Source organism: Paroedura picta, chromosome 1, assembly GCF_049243985.1.
Source record: "Paroedura picta isolate Pp20150507F chromosome 1, Ppicta_v3.0, whole genome shotgun sequence".
Taxonomy (NCBI): domain Eukaryota; kingdom Metazoa; phylum Chordata; class Lepidosauria; order Squamata; family Gekkonidae; genus Paroedura; species Paroedura picta.
Genome location: NC_135369.1, coordinates 167,444,701 through 167,470,888, shown reverse-complemented (window position 1 = coordinate 167,470,888; position 26,188 = coordinate 167,444,701). Strand labels below are relative to the sequence as shown.

The 26,188-nt window shown below is 42.8% G+C and overlaps 1 protein-coding gene across 3 annotated transcripts in view; it reads left to right on the top strand.

Moving 5' to 3' along the window:
• The window catches only part of WDR35 (WD repeat domain 35), a 39,587-nt gene extending 21,250 nt beyond the window's left edge, over positions 1 to 18,337 (top strand). For 2 of the 3 annotated variants that reach the window (XM_077311275.1, XM_077311256.1), the window contains 11 exons: positions 1,297 to 1,377; positions 1,496 to 1,632; positions 3,345 to 3,548; positions 4,715 to 4,861; positions 6,904 to 7,036; positions 9,427 to 9,537; positions 11,110 to 11,274; positions 12,846 to 12,986; positions 14,496 to 14,652; positions 16,213 to 16,453; positions 16,936 to 18,337. In XM_077311275.1, coding sequence (XP_077167390.1) covers positions 1,297 to 1,377; positions 1,496 to 1,632; positions 3,345 to 3,548; positions 4,715 to 4,861; positions 6,904 to 7,036; positions 9,427 to 9,537; positions 11,110 to 11,274; positions 12,846 to 12,986; positions 14,496 to 14,652; positions 16,213 to 16,453; positions 16,936 to 17,086 — 1,668 coding nt within the window. In that variant the 3' untranslated portion in view covers positions 17,087 to 18,337. The remainder of the gene's footprint in view (positions 1 to 1,296; positions 1,378 to 1,495; positions 1,633 to 3,344; positions 3,549 to 4,714; positions 4,862 to 6,903; positions 7,037 to 9,426; positions 9,538 to 11,109; positions 11,275 to 12,845; positions 12,987 to 14,495; positions 14,653 to 16,212; positions 16,454 to 16,935) is intronic. The other variant, XM_077311265.1, reaches the window with a different exon arrangement.
• The last annotated feature ends 7,851 nt before the right edge of the window (positions 18,338 to 26,188 follow it).

Below are 26,188 nucleotides of genomic sequence, written 5' to 3'. Positions count from 1 at the left end.
TAGCCTAAATGGCCTACCAAGCCCATTTTAAGAAGAGTTATACCTTTCTAAGCCCTTGAAAGATGTTAGCCTGCTTAGAAATGCACTGTTAATTCTTTTGCCTCTCCCCCTCCAATGTACTCCTGAAAGCTGCATAGAAATATTTCTTTAGTTATACGGTCTTAGACCAGAATACAGAAACATAAAGGATAAGTACAAAATGCTTGTGGTACTTAAGCATTTGCAACAGTTTATGGATGTCTTAAAAGTAAGCTAAAAGATATCATGATGAAAAATTAACAGGGAGAAAAAATTAAAAGTTTAAGAGAGTAAAATTTCAGAATTCTAGTTCTTTCAAAATATTTCTTGCCCTTCAGGCAAGTTTGAATCACAAATACCCAGAATTTCGCCATCTGCCGAGAGATCAGAGGCTTTTCTCCGAGAAGTTCTCTAATCCGCTCTGTATTGGTTTGATGTGGCATCACGTCTATTAGTGGGTGAATAAGTTTGGAGCGTGCTTGGTCATAAACAGAGGAAAATGTGTCCTAAAATTGAGTCTTAAAATCTTTATAAATATTAAGGCAGTACATTCTTTTTGCATCTACATTTCACTGTAATTACAAAATATTTATCAGGAACCAAGACATTAGGACAGGATCTAAAGCGCTATTAGTTTTACATCTTGAATGGAAGCTTTTTATGGCTTCTCTTGCCACCAGTGCCCGCTTATCTCCGGAACAGGTGTTCCCGAAAACCGAGGGACCTTCCTGTGTGGCACACAGGACCACAGGGGGAAAGACCAACTGGCACAGCCATTTCACAGGGGCACACATTTCTGCTCTCATAGGGCCCTTTTGATCCTGTCCTTCATTGGAAGATATAGAACCCAGATGCCATCATATGATTTTTTTTTTTAAGTTTGAATATTAGCCCTCTTTAAGTATTTGAAAGGTTGTCACTTGGAGGAGGGCAGGATGCTGTTTCTGTTGGCTGCAGAGGAAAGGACATGGAGTAATGGGTTTAAACTTCAAGTACAGCGATATAGGCTAGATATCAGGAAAAAAAATGTCATAGTCAGAGTAGTTCAGCAGTGGAATAGGCTGCCTAAGGAGGTGGTGAGCTCCCCCTCACTGGCAGTCTTCAAGCAAAGATTGGATACACACTTTTCTTGGCTGCTTTAGGATGCTTAGGGCTGATCCTGCATTGAGCAGGGGGTTGGACTAGATGGCCTGTATGACCCCTTCCAACTCTATGGTTCTATGATTCTATCACATTGACAGTTTTTCATTACTAATCATATATAACATATATTTTAAGGAACCTATTCAAACATCTGGATACATTTGCAGCTTTGAAGATTTGGAAATTAAATCCGTTTTATTGGATGAAATATTGAAGGTAAGTAGATCTTTTAGTCCTTCTGCGAATATACCATCTGTCCAGACTGCACAACAGTACAAATATATTTTTGAATAGGAATGTGCAGTATCTAGAATAATATTTGCATATTTTCTAGAACCCTGAACATCCTAATAAGGACTTCATCATTAATTTTGAGATTCGATCACTTCGAGACAGTCGAGCGTTGATTGAAGAAGTCGGGATTGAAGAATCTTCTCAGTTCATAGAAGATAACCCACATCCAAGGCTTTGGTAAAGTTCCCCTTTTCTGGCTTCATGTCCTTCTGTGGGTCACAGTTCTATACAGTTTTCCTGGATTAATTAACATTCTGTTAGCTTTGAATAGGAATTGCATAGAAAAATAGCCTGGGGTTGATGGTGACATTATTCATTAGTAATTTAAAGTGCTGACACCAAATTGTTCCACTTATGAAAATTTAATTAAATATTTGGTGGAAGAATGCATGTCAGAATCTGTGCTCATAAAACTGCAGTCAGCAAACCAAACATCGTATACATTTTCAGAGAAATATTTTTGTTCAATAATTCTAGAACTCTTTATTCATTTACTTGATTTGTACCCCACTTTTCTCCCCAGCAGGGACACAAAGGGGCTTACAGCATTCTCCCCTTCTTCGTCCTTATGCATTCGATGCAGATGTGTCATTTTCAGGGCTGTGAAGCTTCCGCATAGGTTAGGGACCCTAGGAAGTGCCCCAGTTCCACATCTCTGTCTCATACTAAAAACAATGAGTCCTTTGCTCTAGTGCGCATCTGAGAACCATTCCTCTTGATTGAATGGGACACCACTCCGTAGAGAGAAAACTCCAGATCCATAGAAAACCAGGTATATCAGAAGCCCCCGAGGAACGCTATCACTTATGTCAGTCTCTTAATTCTCAACCAGTCTCAGTGTTCAGTGCTTACTAATAGGAAGAAGTATCCTGTCCACTGTGAATATAACTTGCCCCTTCTGAATTAAAATACAATGCAGCTAGTAGCACTATCACCCAGGTCTTCCTGGGTGATAGCGAATTAACCTCTGCCGTGGCTAGATTTGCATGGAGGGTAACTAAATGTTACCCTCCATGCAAATCTAGGCACGGCAGAGGTTTTAAACATCTCAAAACTCAGCCTAATTTGTGGGAAAGATGATGTGAGTTCTCTTCTATTTTGATTGTACCGTTGGCATTCAAGTAATACATGTTCTGATGTTTCAATACTCCCATCTTTACAGATACATAGTCACTTGCAAATAGGTTCTTTTTTTTGTAATGGTAGCAGATGGAAGCATATTATAGCGAAATAGCATAAATGTTCTATGTTCAGGGATGATTAAACCAGATAGATAGGATAGTGGCCTCAGATAATTGGGTGGAGGCAATAGAAAAAGTGGACTGTTGATTTTATTGAGATCCTTTCCATGCTGTTCACCGACTACTTCCTAAAGTCTCTGCCATCCTTTCTTGAGATTATTGCTATCTAATTCATCTCCTACTCTGAGCTCCTTTAGCACTGTGACTTCCGGATCCTTGTCTTAGTCCTTTCTCCTGGGCTTGTTTCCCAGCTGTCAGTCTCTTGGCTTTTTAACCTGCATCTTCCCCTTCTTCCCACAAGCATTGCCCAACTCTTCTGGTCTTTGGACCATGTCTGAAATTTTCTTCCCAGCCAAACAGATTTCTTTTTTTCATTTTGGAAGATAAATCGTTGCTTTTACTGACGCCTTCCCCCTGAATAGTTATTTTATCCGTTTCAGACCAGCAGATTTCAATTCTGATTTCATTATGTGGCCGGGCTTTTTTGCAGGACATTCGATGTCATCCACATTAAGAGAACAGAACCAAGAAATATTGGCAAGCCTCAAGCATTGGGGCTAAGCTAACCATGCTGTTCTGTAATTGAGGTTGTTTGAGCCCACTGTAGTTGCCTTTTCTAACTCAAAGATCTGTATTTTGGTCATGTAGGCGTTTGTTGGCTGAAGCAGCTCTCCAGAAGCTCGATCTCCAGACTGCAGAGCAGGCGTTTGTGCGCTACAAAGATTACCAGGGCATTAAATTTGTGAAGCGCCTTGGCAACCTGAAGAGTGAAGCCATGAAGCAGGCTGAAGTAGCAGCTTATTTTGGCAGATTCGAAGAAGCCGAAAGGATGTACTTGGACATGGACCGAAGGTAACTGGCACACGAGGCACATGGATGGATAGAAACATCATCCAACTGTGCAGTAGCATAAATGATAGTGAAGGGAACGGTTTGTCTAGAGGAGGTAGATTAAGGAGTGGGAGCACCAATCAAAACGAACTTCATGTACTCCCTGCATTTTGTTGGTAAAGAGCAGCAAAAAGTCCATCAGGCAAAGGTGCTGGAAAAGACCAACACATTAAGTGAGGTGGACCACAGGGCAAATTTATGTACAGTTATAATGCCTTTCATTCACCTAGAACAGAGATTCCCAACCAGGGGTCCACAGCCCCTTAGGGATCCGCAGGAACTCCAGATGGTGTATGTAGCATTTCCCCTCCTGCCCTAATGAATTCAGCCACAAGCTAGGGAAGTGGCTGCTTCCATCGCTCCCATCCACACTTCCTGAACATGAGTTCTCTCATGGTTTCTACTCCCAGGAGGGGGCAGAGCCTGCACACTACTCACACTGAGTCACTTCCAGGGAATGTGACAGGGAGCCATAGACAGCCAACATCATATCCAGGGTTCCTCAAAGCCAGCTTGGTGTAGTGGTTAGGAGTGTGGACTTCTAATCTGGTGAGCCGGGTGTGATTCTGCGCTCCTTCTCCACATGCAACCAGCTGGGTGGCCTTTGGTTTGCCATGGCACTGATAAAGCTGTTCCGACCGAGCAGTAAATCAGGGCTCTCTCAGCCTCGCCTCTCTCACAGGGTGTCTGTTGTGGGGAGAGGAAAGGGAAGGCAATTGTAAGCCACTTTGAGACTCCTTTGGGTAGAGAAAAGCAGCATACACAAACCAATTCTTCTGAAAAATTATTTCAGGGGCTCCTCCAGAGTCAAAAGACTGATCTAGAACTTCAAAGCACATGAGGGAGACCTTTGCTGCAGTTCTGAAGAAGCTATGGTGGCAACTTGCCTACATCCCCTTGCCTGTATAGTCCAAAGCAAATCCCACTGAATTCACTCAGATTTGCAACAGCTTTTTGCTGTTTTTGACTCAGGAACTTCTGGGTTCAAAGTTCAGTTTGTCTCCCCCTTTGCTGCCCTCACTCCCCATGCTTTTTCCTTGGCAGACTTTAGGACATGTTCCTTATAAAAAATTTCAGAAGAGGCCTTTTTATATTTGCTGAAGTTGTACACTTGTTAACATTTGCAGAGATCTAGCAATTAGTTTACGGATAAAACGTGGAGATGGGTTTCGAGTGCTGCAGCTTTTGAAAACTGGCTCCGGACATGCGGATGACAGCCTTCTGGAACAAGCCCATAATGCCATTGGAGACTACTTTGCTGATAGACAGAAATGGTACGGTCAGAGCTGGAGATTAAATGGTTGTAGCCTCCTTGTATACACCTTGTTCAGTTGAATATTGCCTTATCCATAGAATGGAGATGAGGGGTGTGCATTTTGAAAATCTCGGATACATTCTGAAATTAGCAGTAGACCCAAAAGCAGCAGAGAGGCAGGAGCAGATTGCTTCAACCTCTCAGCTGTTTGTTAGACTTCTACTGTAGTCCCTTTAAAGTTTAAAGGGACTACAGACAACAGCATGAGGATAAGCTGTGCTGTGGGGAGCAAAATGTTCCTGCCGGCTCAACTTGGGAGTGGTATAATAAGCCATGCTGCAAGAGAAGCCGTCCCAGCTAGGATCTTCACACTGCAGGGAGAGACCCCTCCACGGCACATAGAGCCTGGGGCCAGCTTCTCCCCAGCCTTGGCAGGCTGTTTTTAGCAGCTCCTTAGCAAGCTTAGTTTGGCAATCTGATTTATACTGGGCTTGCCAGCAGAACCCCAAATCTGCCTTTGGGGCAGATCAGCTCCCAGGCAGGCTCTGTGGACAATCTGGTCTAAAATAGCTCCAACCTTTTCCACTGGGCCCCCGAGCCTCCCACTGATGAAACAGACTAATGCCTGTACCAACTATTCATGGGCCCGTCAACATATTTTAGTTATGAACGTATTGTTCTACTGTTTTCCATGTATTGTTCCTTTGTTCTTTGATTAATGATTAATGACTTCTCTGTATCATTCCTGTTCCTATGTTCCATGTAAACCGTCCTGAGCCTCCAGGGAGGGCGGCATATAAATGTAATGAATGAATAAATAATAATAAAAATAAATAAAATGAGCTGCTCAGCAGAGCCCCTGCAGAGCTTGTCGGGAGCGTTGTGTCTGCAGGATTGGCTCCTTGGCAGGTTTTGTGGACCAGTCTGAATTAAAACTGGGCTGCCCAATAGAACCCCAGCCAGGCCTGTGGGGAGTTTCTCCCCACAAAGTAGGCTGCTTGGCTTGGATGGAGGCCTTAAAAATATGCCATATAACAGTTGAGACAATGCCTTAGCCTTGAACAATTTAAGAGCAGCAGGTACAAAATATCCCCCTTGGGATCTGTAAAATGTTAAGATGCTATTAGCTGATTTTTTACCAGAATCGGCAGCTGATCTATTATGCAGTGTCTTTGCCTCCAAGGCCTGCAATACTCCCCCAAGACACTTAAAATTAGTTATTGGTTCCAATTGCTTCCTTTGTAACTTTTGAGCAGTCCTGTTTAAAGGGACTGCCCAAAAGAGTCCAGCTTGTGGACTTCTAATCTGGTGAGCCGGGTTCGATTCTGCGCTCTCCCACATGCAGCCAGCTGGGTGACCTTGGGCTCGCCACGGCACTGATAAAACTTCTGACCGAGCAATAATATCAGGGCTTTCTCAGCCCTCACCTACCTCACAGAGTGTCTGTTGTGGGGAGAGGAAAGGGAAGGCGACTGTAAGTCGCTTTGAGCCTCCTTCGGTTAGAGAAAAGCAGCATATAAGAACCAATTCTTCCTCTTCTTCTTCTAGCTGAGCCCTCAACTAGGAGCCCTCAGCTATTTTTAGCGTCTTTGCCACTGCTTTTTTTTTTCCTCAGCATTTTTCAATTTGGTCTATTGGGTCTGGAAAAAAATCCCAAATAATCTACTAGTACCAATAATCCAAAATTTTTCCACTCCCTTCCATTCCCCCCCTGAACACCCCCTCCTCCTTCCACTTCCCTCTGAGGTTCAGAGGCTGCAGATCCCTGCTGTGTGAGGGCTGCCCCTGCTGGTGAGTTCCCTAACAGCTGCCTGCAGCCTTTCCAGGTCCTGGGGGGAAGGGGAGGCCATCCGCAGAGTTCTTCCACCCACCCCCCAATCTAGCGCCCGCCCATTGTATACCTGAATGCTATGGACTTGGCCCCTAGTGATGTTATATGTTGTTGTGCAGCACTTGCACTTTAATTGACTGTGTTATGTGTTTTAAAGACACTGTGCCTATAACAAGACAATCATATCAATGGATTGACAGAGGTCTTGTGGGTTCTTTTTCCACCTTTAGGGCAAATGCAGTTCAGTATTACGTGCAAGGAAGAAACCAAGAACGTTTGGCTGAATGTTACTACATGTTAGAAGACTATCAAGGGCTAGAGGACTTGGCTAATTCCCTTCCAGAAAACAACAAGTTGCTTTCTGTAAGTATAAGAAACTGCTTGCTGATGATCACCCTAAGTGTGGCTTTACCAAAAATAACTGCTTTTTAAGTCTTAGCTGTCCGTGTTCTGATTCTCTTGGGGATTTAAAATACCAGAATGCTTAGGAGCAAGTGAAGGCCAGAGGTGTTCTTTATATTGAAAAGGAAATCTTGTCAGAATAAGAATCGTAGAATCATAGAAGGTGTAAGCTGGTGTAACTAGCATTAGTCATTATTAGGTTATCAAATTTGGCACGTTTCTCATTATACATTAGTTTGGAAGTGGTAGTATAAAGATCCCTCTCGAGTTTTCGTGAAAAAATATTAGATATGTTTTCTCCTAATCATTTTTTTCTAATTTGTTTGTTTATTTATTTATATTTATATACCGCCCTCCCCGGAGGCTCAGGGCGGTTTACATGGAACATATGAACAATACATGAAGCAATCTGTAACATGAACAACCGTACAATAATATTAATAACTGATAGTTGTAACAATATAAACAGTGTAAACAATGCAACAATGTAACAGCACAAACAGGTCCAGAGCACTCTGGTGGAGTTCTGGGAGGGAGGGAGAGAGGGAGCAGGGGCCCGTCAGTCGCTGTTGGTTGTGCCTGGTCTCAACAAAATGCTTAGCGGAAGAGTTGCTTTTTGCAGGCGCTGCAGAACTGTTTAAGCTCCTGCAGGGCCCTGATCTCCTCTGGGAGCTCATTCCACCAGCTGGGGCCAGAACACAAAATGCTCAAGGCCAGGCAGACTTCTTTAGGGCCAGGGACTATTAGCCGGTTGGTGGCAGTGGAGCGTAGAGCTCTTTTGGGGGCATAGGCAGGGAGGCAGTTCCTCAGGTACACTGGGCCCTGACTGCGTATGGCCTTGAAGGTAATTATCAGAACCTTTAATCTGATCTGGAATTCAACTGGCAACTACTGCAGTTGGTGAAGAATGGGACGGATGTGGGATCTCCATGATGTTGTGAGGATCCTGGTTGCTGCATTTTGGACCAGCTGTAGTTTCCGAGTCAAGGCTAAGGGCAGACCTGCGTAGAGCGAGTTACAAAAGTCCAGTCTAGAGGTGACCGTCACATGGATCACTGTGGCTAGGTGTTCTGGGGCCAGGTAGGGCGCTAGTAACTTGGCTTGGTGGTAAAAGGCCAGCCGCACTACCTTTATGACCTGGGCTTCCATTGTGAGGGAAGCATCCAGAATCACGCCCAGATTCCTGGCTGAGTGAGTTGTAGAGAGCTGCACACCATCCAGGGTAGGCAGATGCACTTCCTCACATGGGCCCTTCTACCCGGCCATAGGACCTCTGTCTTTGAATATTTTGAAAACGTTGAATACCTTAATTCTAGAATGAAAAAAAAAAAAGGCCAACTGAAAATTTTTAAAAAGAGGGAAGAGAGCCAAAAAAAGGCAAAAAAAAAAATTAAACATTCTCAGAATATGTTAACACTATAACGTGGAGATGTTTATTACATCAGAATTTTGGGTGGTGTATGAAAGAAACCGGACCTGCATCTGGCAAAGTAGGTAGTCTCCAGCAGGGGTAGTCAACCTGTGGTCCTTCAGATGTCCATGGACTACAATTCCCCTGAGCCCCTGCCAGTGTTTGCTGGCAGGGGCTCATGGGAATTGTAGCCCATGAACATCCTGGAGGACCACAGGTTGACTACTCCTGGTCTACAGAAAAATGCTGTTTCCAGGGTTTAGGGAGCCCTGGGCAGAAAGTGTCAGGGGGGTCTTCTGCCTATCACCAAACCCTCCCATATTTCCTTTTCCACTCGCCTACCTGTGTGCTGCCCTACCTGACTGTGCATCCTCCCCCTGTTCACAGGCCTTCCCACCACCAGCACTCATAGCTGCCCGCATTACATTCATGCTCTTTCCCCCACAGCACTGCTGATGCATTTAGTTGGTAGTGGTGCTGCTGTGGTCATCAAGAATGCCCACACTGGGTAGCAGGAAGCACGTGTGCTTTCAAGTGAATGGACAGGTGGCAGGAGAGATACATGGGTAGGAGAATTAGCAATAGTAGGGCCTTTCAGTAGTCTCAGGCCCTGACAGCTCAGGGTGTGCTGAGGCTGGCTGTAGCTGGCCCTGCTACAGAACACATGCCAAAGTCACTTTTTTAAAGTATGTGAGATTGTTGGCCTGAAGCGGCAAAGCAAAGTTTTGAATCCAGTGGCACCTTTAAGACCAACAAAGTTTTGTTCTGGGTATAAATTGGCACACAAAAACTGACAGCCAGAGTAAAACTTATGTTAAAAGTGTCTCTGGACTCAAACTGTATTAAGTTACCAACCATTTGTGTTTTTACCTTGTTACTGCAAATGGCATATCAACTGAAAAGTCTACTGTTATAGAAGGCAATTTTTTTCCCCTTGCAGGATATCGCTCATAAGTTTGTCACAGTCGGCATGTGTGAACAAGCTGTAACAGCCTTTCTCAAATGCAACCGACCAAAGGAAGCAGTAGATTGCTGCGTACATCTCAATCAGGTATAAATATAAGAACAGAAGGCTTATAGTGTACGTAATTGTCATGGCTCCGCTCAATATAATTTTTTTCTGGGAAGCTGTTATTTAATAACCGACTGTTTAGTAATCTAGGTGTTTCTGCTCGGCTTCTTACACCCTCTACTGCTGTGAGTACTGAATTATTGCTTCTATCTGAAGACCCAATATTTTTTAAGTCCTCTGCCTAAAATGCAAAATGAGATAGGCATTCGCATATTGGTAAATACAAGTGCTGCAGAGCCCACTCACCAGAAAGGTGAACTGCCATTCCTCATCGACTTACATTTGAGGGTGAATTTTAGTTAGCCTTTGCCTTGTGTGTGAAATGGTCATGAGAGCCCCGTACAGCCTGTTGCTTCAGGTGGCTACACATTTATAAGTGTTAAAGGCAAAGGTATCCCCTGTGCAAGCACCGAGTCATGTCTGACCCTTGGGGTGACGCCCTCTAGCATTTTCTGGCAGACTCAATACGGGGTGGTTTGCCAGTGCCTTCCCCAGTCATTACCGTTTTAACCCCCAGCAAGCTGGGTACTCATTTTACCGACCTCGGAAGGATGGAAGGCTGAGTCAACCTTGAGCCGGCTGCTGGGATCGAACTCCCAGCCTCATGGTCAGAGCTTCAGGCAGCATGTCAGCTGCCTTACCACCCTGCGCCACAAGAAGCTTTATAAATGTTAACAATGGGAAAAAATGTTCAATATTAACTGATATGAGGTATTTGAATAGTATTTTGGAGGACAGTATGGAGTTGGAGTCTTAAAAGGTGGGGAATGCTTAAGTGTGGCCCCTAATGTTTGTCCATTCCACTCTTTCTGCTGCTATTATGTCACATACCAAAAGGTGCAATACACTGGTGGTTGCATCCAGGAACCTCAGCCCCACTTATAGAGACACAAGCATTAGATTAGTGAGCCAGGTTGGTGCAGTGGTTAAGACTGGCAGCCTGTAATCTGGAGAGCCGGGTTTGATTCCCCAATTCTCCCCCTCCCCCAATGTACCCAAGTTGAGTGACCTTGGGCCAGTCAGTTCTCACAGGGTGTCCGTTGTGGGGAGAGGAAGGGAAGGCGACTGTAAGCCACTTTGGGACTCCTTTGAGTAGTGAAAAGCGGGGTATAAAATCCAACTCTTTTTCTATCTTTACTTCAATCAGGGAAGACAGAGCTTGCTTGCTGTCAAAGCTATTACAAGATTAAGTCCTGTATATCTCCATGAACCCAAAATGTTCCTCAGAGTCTGTATAAAGTTCAGTGACTTTCAGGGCCTCCAGTGCAGTGCCATCCTTGAGCAACACTGATTGATACCTGAAACGTTGGCATGATGACTTCCCAGGCATATGATTATTGGATCCCGTCTCTGGCATCATAAGCTGGGATCCAATGCTCATGCCTTGAAACTTTGAGCTCATGCAGCTCTCAAGCCTTCTGAGGAGTCATTTGGCTTAGATGTAAATGTTTGAATCTAACAAATATGAGTTTCATCAACAAAGCCCTTCTGTCCCTTGAGATATGTTCAGATTTGTGTGTAATATTAATGATTGCTGCCCTTTTTTCCTAGTGGAAGAAAGCCGTTGAGCTGGCCAAGCAACACAATATGAAAGAGATTGGTTCCCTGCTCGCTAGATATGCATCTCATTTATTGGAAAAGAACAAACCCCTTGACGCTGTCAAGCTGTATTACAAAGCCAACTATTTCTTTGACGCTGCTAAGCTCATGTTCAAGGTACCGTTGTTCATTTATTATCATTTATTGTATGGATTTTGCAGGGCACTGGTGTAATAAAAGCAATGAAACAAATCAGCGATGGTTTTTGCTTGTTGCTGTTAGAGCCAACAACCAAACCTAAACTGTATATCAGAAGCAACCTCAGATTTGGACCCTAAGACCACAGGTAAACAGTGCATCTGTCATCTAGTGCCTGAACGGTGATAATGAAAGTTCCGAGCAAAGCAGAGTAGGAAAGGGAGAGAATACTGTAAGCAGGGCAGCGCTGCAGAAAAGGCCCAGTCTCAGACATTCAGCTGCTTCATTTCTAAACAAAGGATTTCCAACCAGGGGTCCTTTCCTGTCCTGCCTTAATGGACTCAGCCACAAGCTAGAAAACTGGCCAGTTCCACACTCCCCTTCCCGAGGGTGAGTTCTCTCGTCCTTTCTGCACCTGGGGAGGGGGTGGAGCCTGCCTGCGTACTCTCGTCTTAAGCCACCTCCAATCTCTTCCCCCTCAGTCCTCTCAAGCCTGCCTGTTAACGCAGGTGGCAGTGTCACTTCCAAGGCAGGGAGGCATGGCTTGCTGACAGGGCCGGATTTACATGAAAAGAGGCCCTAGGCTATTCCACTTATGTGGCCCTTTCGCCTCCCATTTTTAAGTCTGTAAATTACATGAGAGATAATAAAATACATCATTACTGTGATATATGTCAGTATGTTAAATGAGACATGCTGTGATTGGTGTAATAGTGTGATTTTAATTTTGCTAATAATTTGAATATAGGCCCCTCTTGATTTTGAGGCCCTAGACTGAAGCCTAGTTAGCCTATAGGAAAATCCAGCCCTGCCTGCTGACTTCATTTCCAGGGCTGCTCGGAGCCTGACAAATTTCAGGGGCTCCTCCATGGTCAAAAGGTTGAACAAGGCTGCTCTAAAGGCTGCGGACCATGGAAAGGGCCTTGGCAGATGAGTTAGTTTAATGGCGATGTACAAGGTCCCCAGCCCAGATTCTTGTATGAGCAGAGCTCTGCTGACAAAAGAAGGGAGTGATTTCACAGTTTCCAGTATACCTAAGTTCAAAAAGATGTCTATTGTGTTTCTCAATCAAACATGATAGATATTTTTGTTCTAAATCTACTTATACCTTTATATTCAAAACTTGTTCTCATTCTGCTTCTGCATTGTAATAGTTATATGCATTGCAATACATTTATATACAATTTTTAAACTATTTTACCTACTTTCTCAATATCCTTTGGAGTAATATACGATCCGAAAAACATTTTATACCAATTTTCTCTTAATGCCTAACTGACTGTGAACGTAATTTTTATTTATTTATTTTATTCACTTGATTTATATACCACCCCTCACTGCGAATGTCTCTGGGTCCCATTCCCATTTGTGCAAAGGTATTTGCTCTCTAAACTTCTGCATCCGTTTAATCATACTTTTTTGTTGTTCTTCTGTTTCTGAAGTAATAACTTATATATCCATTGTAATAAATTAGCTTTTTGTTTTGTAATCAGCTGTTTGAACTCAGTCATTTCTCTTAGCAATTTTCTTTAAATGTTTATCCTGAAAAGATTGCAGATGATGAAGCGAAAAAGAGGACAAAACCTCTGCGAGTTAAAAAGCTGTATGTCATGTCAGCTCTACTTGTAGAACAGTACCATGAACAAATGAAAAACTCACAGAGGGGAAAGACTAAAGGGAAAAATTCAGAGGTACAGTATTGAATTGTTTATTTCCTTGACATAAGGCTTACCTTATGTCAAGGAAGGCTTACCTTTACAAGATATTGCTCTTAAAGTATACTATACCAATGGTGATAGCATATATTTCATTCTCATACTTACCCCTTAGAACATGCCATTTCAAATCTTATAACTCTAGATCCACAAGAAACTCATGGGGAAGTTCCTTCTGCTACCAGGAAGGAAACCATAAGTCATATGTTGAATACTGTTAATACTCACCTTCTCAGCTCAAACTGCCAGCACTCACTATCCTCCAAAACCACCTGGTAGCACCAGAGGAGAGGGAGGAAAGAGAACTCTTGTGGGAGTTGGGAACTGAGCACCAGCAGTGTTTGGCCTTGGAGTGAGCTAGTGGCTGCCTGGGATTTCTCACAGCCTAAAGACCATGAAGATAAACACCAGTATCCCCCAGCCATTGCCCTCTTTCCTCCTGGTGGCAAGGAGGAGAAAGAGATGGTGGGGAGGAGGAAGTGGAAGAAGGAGAGGGCAACAGCCACAGCCCAAACCCTGCCTGTGTTCAACACCTGCCTTCCCCAACCATCTTTTTCATTTCATTTACCTCCTGGCAGTCCTCTCCAGCTTGGATACTGCTTGACAGCTCCAAAGATGACAAGTGAGATCTTGCAATGATGTTATCACAATATATCTTTTCTAACTTCTGGAATTTTTAAAACCCTCTTGCCTTTCTTCCAGAGTTTTTATTATTATTATTATTTGGCCTCCAGGCTTGCAGAAATATCCCTCCTATCTGAGCATGGCCCTATTGTGCAGATATTTTGATCCACATTCTAGGGCCATGGGGGGAATGAATGCAGCAATGGGTGAAAGAGCCTTGGGCAGGAGTTCCACTGGTGCATGCAAACATACACACTCTTCCTCTGTTCACAACTCTTCCAAACTCATATATATAATTTCTTTGCATGTGTTTAATTTAGAAACGTTAACTAACTGGGGGAAACTAGCTGCCTCTTGAGCCCCTTTCTAGCACTGAATGCACACAATGTTGCAAGCACAGCACTGTTAATAACATAACATAAACAAGATGATCTGTATATTAGAACCCCACATCGAAGCAAATGCATTCAATTTTAGAATATATATCTATAGTTCAGCAAGTGGACATTTGGGGTTGATTCCTTTGCATTTCCCCAAAGTGTATACTTTGTTACTATACAAATGACTTTGTAGCTGGAAAAAGCATATAATGAAATTGTTGTTGTTAGGTACGAAGTCATGTCCGACCCATCGCGACCCCATGGACAATGATCCTCCAGGTCTTCCTCCAGGTCTTCCTGTCCTCTACCATTCCCCGGAGTCCATTTGAAATGAAATGAAATTACAATATATGAAATTCATACATTGGGGCAGCTGTCTGAATTTCTTAATGACGAAAAGGGACACGGTTACTTAGAAGACAGGGAAGAAAGCTTTGTATCCAGGCTTCCTTTCCTATTACTGTATTTTTCTTGTTTTCAGGCTACTTCGGCGTTAGCTGGTTTGCTTGAGGAAGACGTTCTTTCTTCAGACAGTCGCCTGATTGACAATGCTTGGCGAGGAGCCGAGGCGTACCATTTTTTTATTCTTGCCCAAAGACAGCTCTACGAGGGCTACGTAGATACAGCCATGAAGACAGGTAGGCTCAGTTCTTGTTGCTGTTGTCTGTTTGGACTTCATAACCCATTGTGTCCCAAACAACTCAAGTTGCAGTTTTCAAAGTTCAATACTTGGGTCTTACACAGATGTATTCAGTTTTATCAGAGTTTCTCCAAGAATATTCTCAAAGGATCCTTGGCCATGATCCCAAAGCTCAGATGTGAACACGGAAGCTAGTATGGGCTGCCCTGTTCTCTTCTGTAGGACAGGGACAACTCTTTGCGTAATAGCTAGATAACAGCCATAGCAAAAACCGGGCCTCCTTCCTGCCCCTCTGCCATACTTCCTCCCTATAAGCTAACATCTGCTGGCCTCATTAATCAGACTTGATGCAACAGTGTTAAATTGTGACTTTATATAATTTTTAACCAGGTTGTCAGAGCAGCTGGGAGATCAGTTTGTTCCCGGCTGCTGGTGGTGCAGCTTTAATCCCACCTTCCCCACCACCACCACTGAGATCAGGAAAGAGGCTGGAAAACTGATACATTCCCCTGGGCTCAGTACAGGCTCTGGCAAACCCTTTTGCACTCCCTTACTGGACTCTCCACTGAGCCCAAAAGCGGCTGTCAGAAACAGGAGGCAGCAGACACATCAGGGGGCTTCAGCAGTCGGTGGCTGGCTGCTGCGTAATTAGCAGCCCTCAGCAGGCAATGGCCTCTGTGCTGTCGTAGCTATACGAGCAGGGGTGAGGAACAATCGTTTTTGGTTTGCTACTGGTTTCAGTGTTTTAACTTGCACCACCTCATTGGCAGTGGTTAAGAGCAGTGGGCTCTAATCTGGAGAATTGCTATAATCTTGGTTCCCTGCCCTTCCTCTATATGAAGCCTACCGGGTGACCTTGGGCCACAGAGTTCTCTCAGAGCTCTCTTAGCCCCACCTACCTCATTAGGTCCTTGTTGTGGAGAGAAGACAAGAAAAGTGATTGTTAGGCTCTTAGGATAGAGAAAAGCATGGTATAAAAACAACTCTCCTTCCATTTATTTATAACTTTGATTTACATCCCACCACTCTCCATGGACTCGTGGCGGGTTACACGTAAACAGATTAAAGCCCCAATAAAATCAATCAGAAGTCCCCTAATACCATAAAAGACCCAGAAAACGGTGGCATAATCCCCAGTCCTCCGCGGTCTACAGTCCACCTTCACAGGTATAGGTTCGCAGAATGGTATAGCGTTGGCCGGAGGAGGAGCCTCAGTTGTCCCTGAAACCCAGCCTCAACCAAAGGCCTTGGGCTCCTCTTGTTCTGTTGCTGGGGTTGGGACTGACAATAGGAAAACTCGGGATTCTGGTTGAACCAAATTCCTCCTTTGTCTCAAGGCTGCTCGCTCATGCTTACCTGCCATGCTGGTGGGGCTGCTTCAGCATTGTGATTCTGCCACTGTAACCTTGAAGCCACACTAACATAGTTCCACAGTGTTTGGATACATTCAGCACACCAAAAAGATTTAATTGGTCAAAACTGTACTCCTCTAGCTAGTGTAAATCAAGAATAAGAGGACACTTTTAATCTTACGATCATGTTGTTCTCTGTTTTACAGCTCTTCATCTGCGGGACTATGAAGACGTTATTCCTGCCCTAGAGATTTATTCTCTGTTGGCTCTCTGCGCGTGTGCCAATAGAGCCTTTGGTACCTGTTCAAAGGCTTTTGTGAGACTTGAGACTTTAGAAAACCTCAGCGCAGAACAAAGGGAGCAGTATGAAGACCTCGCCCTACAGATATTCCCTAAACATTGTCCTAAAGATAGCAAGAAGTCCGACTTAGATGGCCTCCTGGAAGAGTAAGCTTGCGGTTTTTATTGTTGCAGTAACTGTGATAGACTCCTGAATTTATATGCTGCATCTATTTGCTGAAAGGCTGCCAAAAACAACTGTCACGCACTGCAATTCATTTTTAACTTCTGGATGGGTGTTAGAAAGTGTTCTTGATTCTCTGCTAGGATTGCCAGCTACCTGGAAAGGAACTGTCCCATTAATAAAGGGTTAATGCAACGCTAATAGAAAGGTGATGTTATTTACCTGAGTGCCACGAAAGCTTCTACTGGCCATTCCCACACAGTTATGCCCTTCTTCGTCCATGTATAACTCTGCTTACGGTTGTACTGTAAAGCTCTGTTAAAGGGACTCTCCGAGCTTATTGGTGACTGGGCTTTCAACTTTAATTGCCCTTTTCAACAAAGCCATTCATGATGATTTGCCTAATGACCAGATCAGGTAGATGCCTTTTTAATAATGATTGCTTTTCCTTCCCTGCGTTCAACAGGGGAGAAGGCAAGCTTCCGACCTGCGTTGCTACAGGAAGGCCGATCACGGAGTACCAGTTCTGGATGTGCAGCGTGTGCAAACACTGTGTGCAGGCCCAAGAAATCAGCAATTACAACTACTGCCCTCTCTGCCACAGTTCGGTGTCCTAATCATAGGAAAACGTGTGTGCCCACATTGGTATGCGCAGCAAGCTCTGCAAGCTCTGAAATGTTTAGAAGTCCTATTGAGATGAGTTCAGGGAGGAATAAACTCAGAAGCAAAAGTAATTTATGCCTCTTCCCAGCCTATAAAAAAAAAACCCGAACTAATTTGAATCCTTTCTCTAAAACAGCCTCAAGCTGGCAGACTGCTTTCTAAGTGTAAATGAGGTACAGGATTTAAACAAAATGAATAATTGCCCTGTTTTCTCTGTCCCTTGCAAGGTCTCCATCCGTTATTTTTCATATATACTATACTGGATAGAAAACCTTTCATGATGGCTAACTAAAGTTAAAATAGTATCCTTCACATGCGCGCACATACAGTTCTGGCTTGGAACCTGCGCCTCTGGTCAGCCAGTCCACCAGCACAAGGTGTCCTTCTCCAACAAAAAAGGAGGAGGATCCCTTGTTCCAGAGGAAGGCTCCATATTTAGCTGCCCAAAGTGGAAGGAACCAGTCCATTTTCTCTCTGGCTGTTTTATGAAGAGAGGAAAACAGTCCAGCTGCATTGCATAAAAGAATTCTGTTGATGTCACTTTCTAAGCACACTACTGAAGTGTGTTTATAGGCCTAAGGTCCAAAAACTAGGTACAGCGTCAAGCTGTGTTAAAATAGCTGTAATGTTATTGATCTTTTTTTTTGTCAGGGAAGGGCAACATGGCTATTTAATTGTTTTGAGAGGGTTCTTCTCAGTTGTCCTAGAGGAAAACCATACATGCAGGACCCACCTGCCTATGCAGTTCCCTATCCAGTGAGGATGTATGTGTGGAATCCTGACTCTGCATTATAGGGGTGCTTGTCGGGTCTGAACAGGCAGTTCTTTCTCTTGCATTTGTCAGTTTTCACGTCACCCGTGGTTATTACTAGACAGCAAGTATCTGGTAGGCTATGTGGCCCCAAGTGCATATCCTCAGTTCTTTTGCAGTAGGGGTATGTATTGCCACCACCCATAAAGAATTCTGGAAAGCCGGTTAGAAGTTAACCATTGAATGACAACAGTGTAACGTGGGAGACCATGTGTTTACACTTGTGTAAATTCTCTTGTTGAAAGCAGGTGGTGGTGAAGTTCTCTTGAGGAGCAGATCGACTTTGTAAGTGGACAATAAAATGTTATCTCCGAATGCCATTAGAGAGATGGTCTGTTATTCTGTAGATCAATATGGCCACTTTTGAAGAAATAAATCAATATTTTGCTTATTATTTACTCTAGTTATGTATTTAATTATTTATTAGATTTATAGACCGCCACTCTCAGCCCAGTCAGCTGATTTTTTTTCTGGCTCAGCTATACCAGTAGCCAATCAGATTCTCTGATCTGTATTCAGCTTAAATAATGCCCCCAAAATAGCAGTAACGTATTTTGGGGGTATTGTTAAGATTCAGTTTATGCCGAATGCACGCCTCTAATGAGAACAGAAGAGAGTCATTTCTTAGAGGGAAAAAATACATATATTGGGCACACGCACCAGATTAGGGGAAAAGAATTAAACAAGGAAAAACTACAGACATACAGAGGATAAAGGAGGGACAAGAAAGACAAACAGAAAAAGAAGGAAATAAGCCAGTTGCTGTTAGAAATCCATGTCCAATTTAAGAGGGAAGCATTAACAGAAAGCTCTTAAAATGAGATGGGAAACTTGAATGTGGTAATAGAAAAACTGAGCAAATTGATGTACATTCAACAAAGTGTCAAACAATATGTGGTGGCATCACCATGGCTGTCACAAGGATAGCGACACTATTTTTAAGTCACTGCAAAATACAGGCAAGCTGAAACACACTTATCAAGTGTCAAAATGGCTGCCCCCCCCCCACACACACACACACATACAGAGAGAGAGTTCAGCACTTGAAAAGGCACTGGGGAGGGGACTCTGTCATGAGTCAGCCCTCAGCACAGGAGGACTACCCAGGACCTGAATCTGGTTCTATCAGTCTGGATCCAATGGCAATAGGACAGGAAGTGCAGAACGGCAACAGGACAGGAAAGACAGGAAAGGCAACCAATTTGGCTGGGGTACAGCTTAACATCTCATCCTCGGCAAGGAATTTGGGTGCAATTCTGGATGCCTCTTTATCTATGGACACCCAGGTCACAGGAGTAGCCTGCACAGAGTTTTTCCAGAGTTTTTCTCTTCTAGCGCTGTACCTGCCCCAGGACTGCTTGGCCACTCATCCACGCAACCGTCACCTCTAGATTGGATTTCTGTAACTCACTCTATGCTGACCTACCCTTGTCCTTGACCTGGAAACTCCAGCTGGTACAGAATGCAGGTGCTAGAGTCCTCACTAAAACATCTTCGAGGACCCATATCCAGCCTGTGCTGAGGTAGCTGCATTGGTTTTCCAGTCGTAGCCCGGATCGAGTTCAAGGTTTTGGTTTTAACCTTTAAGGCCATTCACAACTTGGGCCCTGCCTATTTGAGGAACCACTTGCCTGCTTATGCCCCCTGCACTTTGCTCTGTGGGCGCGAATCTCTTGGAGGGCCCTGACTCTAAGGAAGCATGCCTGGCCTTGACGAGGGCCAGGGCCTTTTCAGTCTTGGCCCCAGCCTGGTAAAATGAGCTCCTGGGAGAGCTGAGGGACCTGTCACATTTCCGCAGGACCTGCAAAATGGACCTCTTCCACCAGGTTTTTGGTTGAGGCCAGTGCCATAGCTAGGAACACCATGGCCCCTCCTCAGGCTTAGCTGTATTACATCTATACCCCCACCTCTAGGGAGGTCTGCTCAGGGGATAGGGATTTTTTTCTGCCACCAATCTTGGTGGTTGTAGGGGGTCTTAGGTCCCCTGGGTACAATGGGTTTTATATAGGGATTATTATGGGGGTTCTATGTTGTAAGCTGCCACAAGTCTTTGGAAAGCAGTGGGATATTAGCTTAACAAATATAATAATAATAAAGCCTGAAGCACAGTCTCTGGAGAAAGAATCTACAGAAGGTTCATCTGATAACGAACCTCCCACACCTGAGCCATCAGCAGTGTCAGAAAAACAAGTACCCAGCTCACCTGAAGCACACCATTAAAGCCAAGGAGATGACAATGAAGACAAGAATTTAGACAGAAAAGATATAGTGCTGGTCTACAAGCTTGCTATCACAGGGAACTGGAAGAAGAAGGGAGATCTTTGCAGGAGGAAGGCTGAATGCAGGAACCCTAGATGCAGCCTTCTGAGTAAGCCCTATTCATTTCTGTTAACTGTGGAAGAAGGCAGAATCTATTGAGACACTGCAGGATAAGTTCATTGATGCAACTCCAAAGGGGAACGGCTGCAACCTCCCATAGATCACTAGCTGATTCCTCTTCTCTCAGTATCAGTGGTCACTTCCTGCTACATATAGTCCAAGCCACTGCATAGGACTGCCAAGTCTCTAGGGTGAAATGCTAACTCTGACAGCAGCCCATTGCAACTCAAGTGTTTGCACCTTGCGGATGAAATCACTGACATCTGTTCCAGCTTATGCACATTCATGCCAACAGCTCCAAATTTTCCAGGTTTCCCCTTGTCAAGTCAGCATGGATACCTTTCAATTGTCACAACCAGAGGATGTTGAAGAGTTGCTTCAAGATATAAAATCTGCCTTTTGTCTTACCAGTCCATATCCCTCATCTCATTTATATAAGGTGACCAGATTGTCCCACTTCTGGAGGGACATATGGGGGTACCTGGCCAATTGTACTTATGTTGAAATTAAATATATATATATATATATATTACAATACTATTTTTGTGTTCTATGTGTTCTATGAAACTTTTTGTTGCTCCATATAGACCAAATTTTTAATCAAGAATCCCCCTGGTCAATGGTGTCCCGCTTTACCAATGTTAAAATCTGGTCACCTTACTTTTATATTTTGCTAGAGGAGGATTGACCAAAGTCTGAATGCCTATAGAGTAGGGCAGAGTCTGCACTTACTTTTTTAATTCCATTGTCAATCCTGTTGAATTCAGATCACTTTGAACTCGGGTCTTCCTCTTCTCACCCTCCCCATTGAAACAGGAAAGTCTTCTGCACATGGTTAGGGAGGCTCAGAAGAGGGGGGGGCAAATGGAGACTCTTTCTTTGTTTTCTTGAAGGGGGGAGGGGATCCAAGAAGTCAGAGAAGGGAGGAAAAATCCTTTCTTTTCTTGAAGGGGGGGGGGAACGAAGAAGGCACAAAAAAAAAATCCAAGGCCGACAGAAGTTGAGAGAAATTAGGGGCTTCTCTTTTGAGGCAGGCTTGTCACATGACCACCTGTAGCCAATCACAGGTCCTCTACCACGGAGGAGAGCCCAGATTCAAAACAATGCGATTTTCTGAATATCCCACAATAAAGGTAGGGTCACTCCGGATCAATCCTTCTTGCTGCAGAAGGAAAATTTAAATCGCCCCAAATCCAAACGGAAATCGCATTCTGTGTAGAGGGCAGGGACTGAATCGATCTGGGGCTGGAATAAAAGCTCCGTGCAGTTTACACCAAGGCTTCTTTAAGGAAGAATGAGATCTGCGAGGAACTGTTAGAAAAACAGCCTTGTTGACATGCCTCCTCTATACGGCCAAACCTGTATACATTGCAAGTAAATCACCGGTGACATCACATCATCTGAACAAGCGAAGATAAGGCTCACTGTTTAATGAGCCAATTACAAGACTAGCTTGGGAGCAGTGTCCCCAAAATAACCCTGGAAGTGGGGAGGAAACCAGGATAGATAACAAACTGAAATTGTCAGGTGACTTTAGGTGCAGTGATGTAGGCAGGCTTTCCCACAGGGCCAGTCAGATATCAAGATTAAAAAGCAATAACAGTTCCCTTGGAAAACCAATCATGGTGACAACTGGTGATTTCTAAGAAAAGTAGCGCTGCCTTTCCCTTCCTTTCTGTGTGGTGTTTCTAGGAACAGAGCTTATTCTGCAAAAATTTAATCATGTGTACTTTCTGCCATGGCCATATATCTTTCAGTTCTTAGTTTTATTGTTGAACAGAACATGGGTCCATCAAGAGTAACCAATTAAAATTGTTTTGGCCAGTCACTTTGAATGTATTTCCTCTAGTGTGTGTGTGTGTGTGGGGGGGGAACAAAAAGTAAACATTGCACAAAGGCCGTCGAATCTGCAAGGAGATTCTTCCCTCTTCCTTATAAATGAATGAAATATGCTGAATCTCCAGGACCCACTATTTCATTCATTCATTCATTCATTCACTCACTCACTCACTCACTCACTCACTCACTCACTCACTCACTCACTCACTCACTGATTTGATTTCTATACCGACCTTCCATATGGCTCAGGGCGGTTTACATACAACATCACGGGGATACATGGAACGAATCAACATACAACACAGTCAAATCCAACAACATCAATCCAATCCAAAATCCTTTCCTTAAACTAACATGAGTGTTTCCAAACTGTTACACTGAATATTAAGCTTGCCAGTGGTAGACTAGTGAAGGTCACTCAATACTGTTACATTTACAAATTCAGGTAGCTCTTATTTTGAATGCTTTGATTTAGCCAGTAATTCTTTTATCAGATTGATATAGTAACCTTCTGGCGTGAGCTAGAAAATTCTGGCTATGGGCAAATGCCAAGGTATTTTGAAAAATAGTTACAACACACAGAAGGCTTCCAAATAAATCATTGAGTTCCTTCCTCTACATCACAGTTCATGGACCCTGAACTAGAGGACAATCCCACTGATAGCATGAGCAGACAAAGGAAGAGAACTCTATCCTCAATAGAGTTGCACACATGAACTTGATGTTAGGTGGACAGAGTGATGGTTGAGTGCTGAGGAACTATAGTGCTGAGTGCTGAGGCCCTATTTGTTTTTTTTTTAAGAATCCCATAATCTCTACAGTATTTGCACAATTTCAGGAAAAGATCTGAGAATTCACAAATGGTCTACAGCCATTTTGTCGAGAGTTCTACATACTCTGGTAGGAAGTGAGTCCATTTCTGGAAGGAGGAGACTGGAAAGAGGCTCATGGTCAACCCAAGTGACAGCAATAGAAGCCCATGACCAAGAGTTGCTTCATGACTTAGAAAGTTTTAAGCAGGCTGATTTCCATCCCTCTGCCCCTTTGCCTTTGACTGACATTCCACTGCTCTGAACAGTCTATGCACCTGGAACATAGTCCTCATCAGGCCAGTTTTGGATATCACCTCTCCCCATGTTTTGTTTGTTTAGATTCATGTAAAAAGTAAATAATTTTTGAGGTGGGGCATCATGGTGGCAGGAAAAGGAAACTTTGTATATTGGCCCCTTGAATCTTCTCTTCTAAGGCCAATTTGACCAGACTGGGGGGAGATATACCCCCCCCAAAAAAAAGCTCTCCCCACAGAAGGTACGGAGTTCAAGCGACCTATGCATTTTAGAAAGAGAAGTTTTTTTAAAGATCTAATTTGCTAAAGAGATCACTAGAATGAGTGATAGGGTTGAGAGTGTCCTGCATAGTGCAGGGGGTCGGCCTAGATGACCCAGGAAGTCCCTTCCAACTCTATGATTCTATGGTTCTATGAATGCATCTGCTATCTAAAAGTAAGCATTCACTGCTTGCCTGCCCTATCCTACTGTTAATCTTTATCTAACAACTTGCTTTGTATAAGCCATTTGAATCTCTACTTTTGACTTTCACGACTTTCTGTGAATTTCTGAGAGCAAAGATAATTGTCTCAATTTCTTGAATCTTATCCAAGCTCTAATTGTGAATTATGCTTAGTAACTGGGCCAATGAGTTGTCTCTAAACTTTCACTTTAACTGAAACTTATCTGGCTTTAAGACTTCTCTATGGTTTTGGAATATATTGAAAACTATTTGGAATATATTAATGGAATACACTATATTACACCAAGACATTCCTATGAGAAAAAATCCAGTTCTCACCAGCCCAATCTGGAATTTGTTTTGACTAGTGCCTGAGTGGCAAGAAATACCATCCTCTACAACCATCTACTGGTCAAGAAGTTAAACAGAGCCTTCAAGATGGAGTTTTCCAGAATAGATTCACTCACTTATTATTTTTTTTATCTAGAATTTGTATAAGGCATAAAGTTAAGATACAGGCGTTTTTGGTGCAAGTCACATCTCAAACCAGAAATATTCCTGGGAAATGGATGAATATGTCATTTTTGATATCTGGTTTAGATAGATGATATTAGTAATGATCATATAACCTTTAAAATGAAACATAATGGAGACAGGTGGCGGGTTTCCTCTTTTTTTCTTTTTATTATTCTACACTGAAAAGTTATTAAAAATACATAAATTTGCACCCCCAGTGTTGCATTTTAGGGAAAAAGTTTATATAAGAATCTAATCCTTATCCATGGTTCCTCTATATATTTGTGAAACAACCTGGGGGAGTGCAACGTGTCCGGCTGTCCAAGTTGGAATAGGGCTAATCTTAGGAACAGGCTTTGAAGCTAGTTATTAATAATTTATTTTTTTTGTTATAACATATAATGGATTGAATGAAAATCTAAGTTATACACACGCACACACTTATATGGAAATGTATGCTAAGACCATGATTCTAAATCATGCTAAGTGGGGGAAAACCAGTCTATTATGTTATTAAACAGGTTTTTAAGTTTAATTTTTATAATATGTAACATGTGCCTAAATAATAAATATAATAGAGCAAAATGAGGGTTTTTAATTTTTATTAGACATTGTCTTTATCTATTTCATTCATATTTTATATAAGAGCTTGGATCTAAAATTGGTAGCTATATGTTGTATGAGACAATATGGAATATATTTTAAGTCGAATTCATATTAGAATTTAAAGAATTGTTTATAAGTGATAAGAATTGATATTGAAGATTATAACAAACAATAATTCAGTGCAAGTTCTATCTATAATCTGTACTTTATTTCTTTTTAAAATAAAAAAATTAGAATGAGAAAAAGTAAATAATTTTTTGTGTCTACCTAGTAATGCCAACAGTTTGGGAGGGGGAACCCTGTGAGTGACAGGGGCCAGCTACTTTACCCTTTAAAAGATTGACAAGGCACAAAGAATTAGAAGGGAGAACAATTTGGAAATGCCATCCATCAAAATCTCCCTCCCCAAGATAAATAAATTCTCAGGATTCAGGTGGGTAGCCATCTTGGTCTGAAGCAACAGAACAACGTTTGAGTCCAGTGGCACCTTTAAGAACAACACAGTTTTATGCAAGGAACAAGATTTCATGTGCATGCACACTTCTTCAGATACAATGAAATCGGAGATACCAGTCCATACATATAGGTAGAGGGTGGGCAGTAATTTAGCACACAGCATATGTATGCTAAGTTACTGCTCACCCTACCTGTATGGAGTCTCTCAGGAGTCCAAGCAGGCTAATTCATTCTCTCTGTCTCTCATGAACTCTCAGTTGCTGTCAATATTCTATACTTCCTACAGTATTTTTCAGTCCTTATATCTATGCTTTATTTTTTTTCAATTTGCAAAATAAATAAATTTTCCAAAGTGTTTCTGCTAAACTGGCATGTGGTTGAATCTTTTGCGCTGCTTTCATGGTCCACATGGGACAATGCAGTATGCTATTTGATGTAATGAAACACTTTGTCATGCTTACAAATTTCTATAAATGTGGTTATATCTATACATCTTTTGAAATGCCACTCAAAATATTATTTTTCCTAATGTAATTCTATATGGAATATGTATTTCAATTATACTCCCAGAACTAATTTGAAGCATTTCGACCTTCCTCTTGAGCAACTCTATTACATTTCCATCTATGGCTCCATACTCTTAATTTATTTTCAAAATTAGCATTTTTTCCTGACTAGTAAAACTGTTATCAATCACCAAGATCTATTATCTCTTTTGTACTTCTGACTGTATCTATATACCACCCCATATGGGTCTGAACACTCTTAAAACTATTCCTGAAAGCACTGATTTAATTTTATCCGATGAAAATCTTTTCTAACTGGTATGTATCTGAGGATCTTGATTTGTTTCCTCATCACTCTTGTTTCAACTCCATTCTGTTGCTCCTTAGAACTCATTCCTTTTCAAGAACTCATTTTATTCCCATGGAGTAATAGC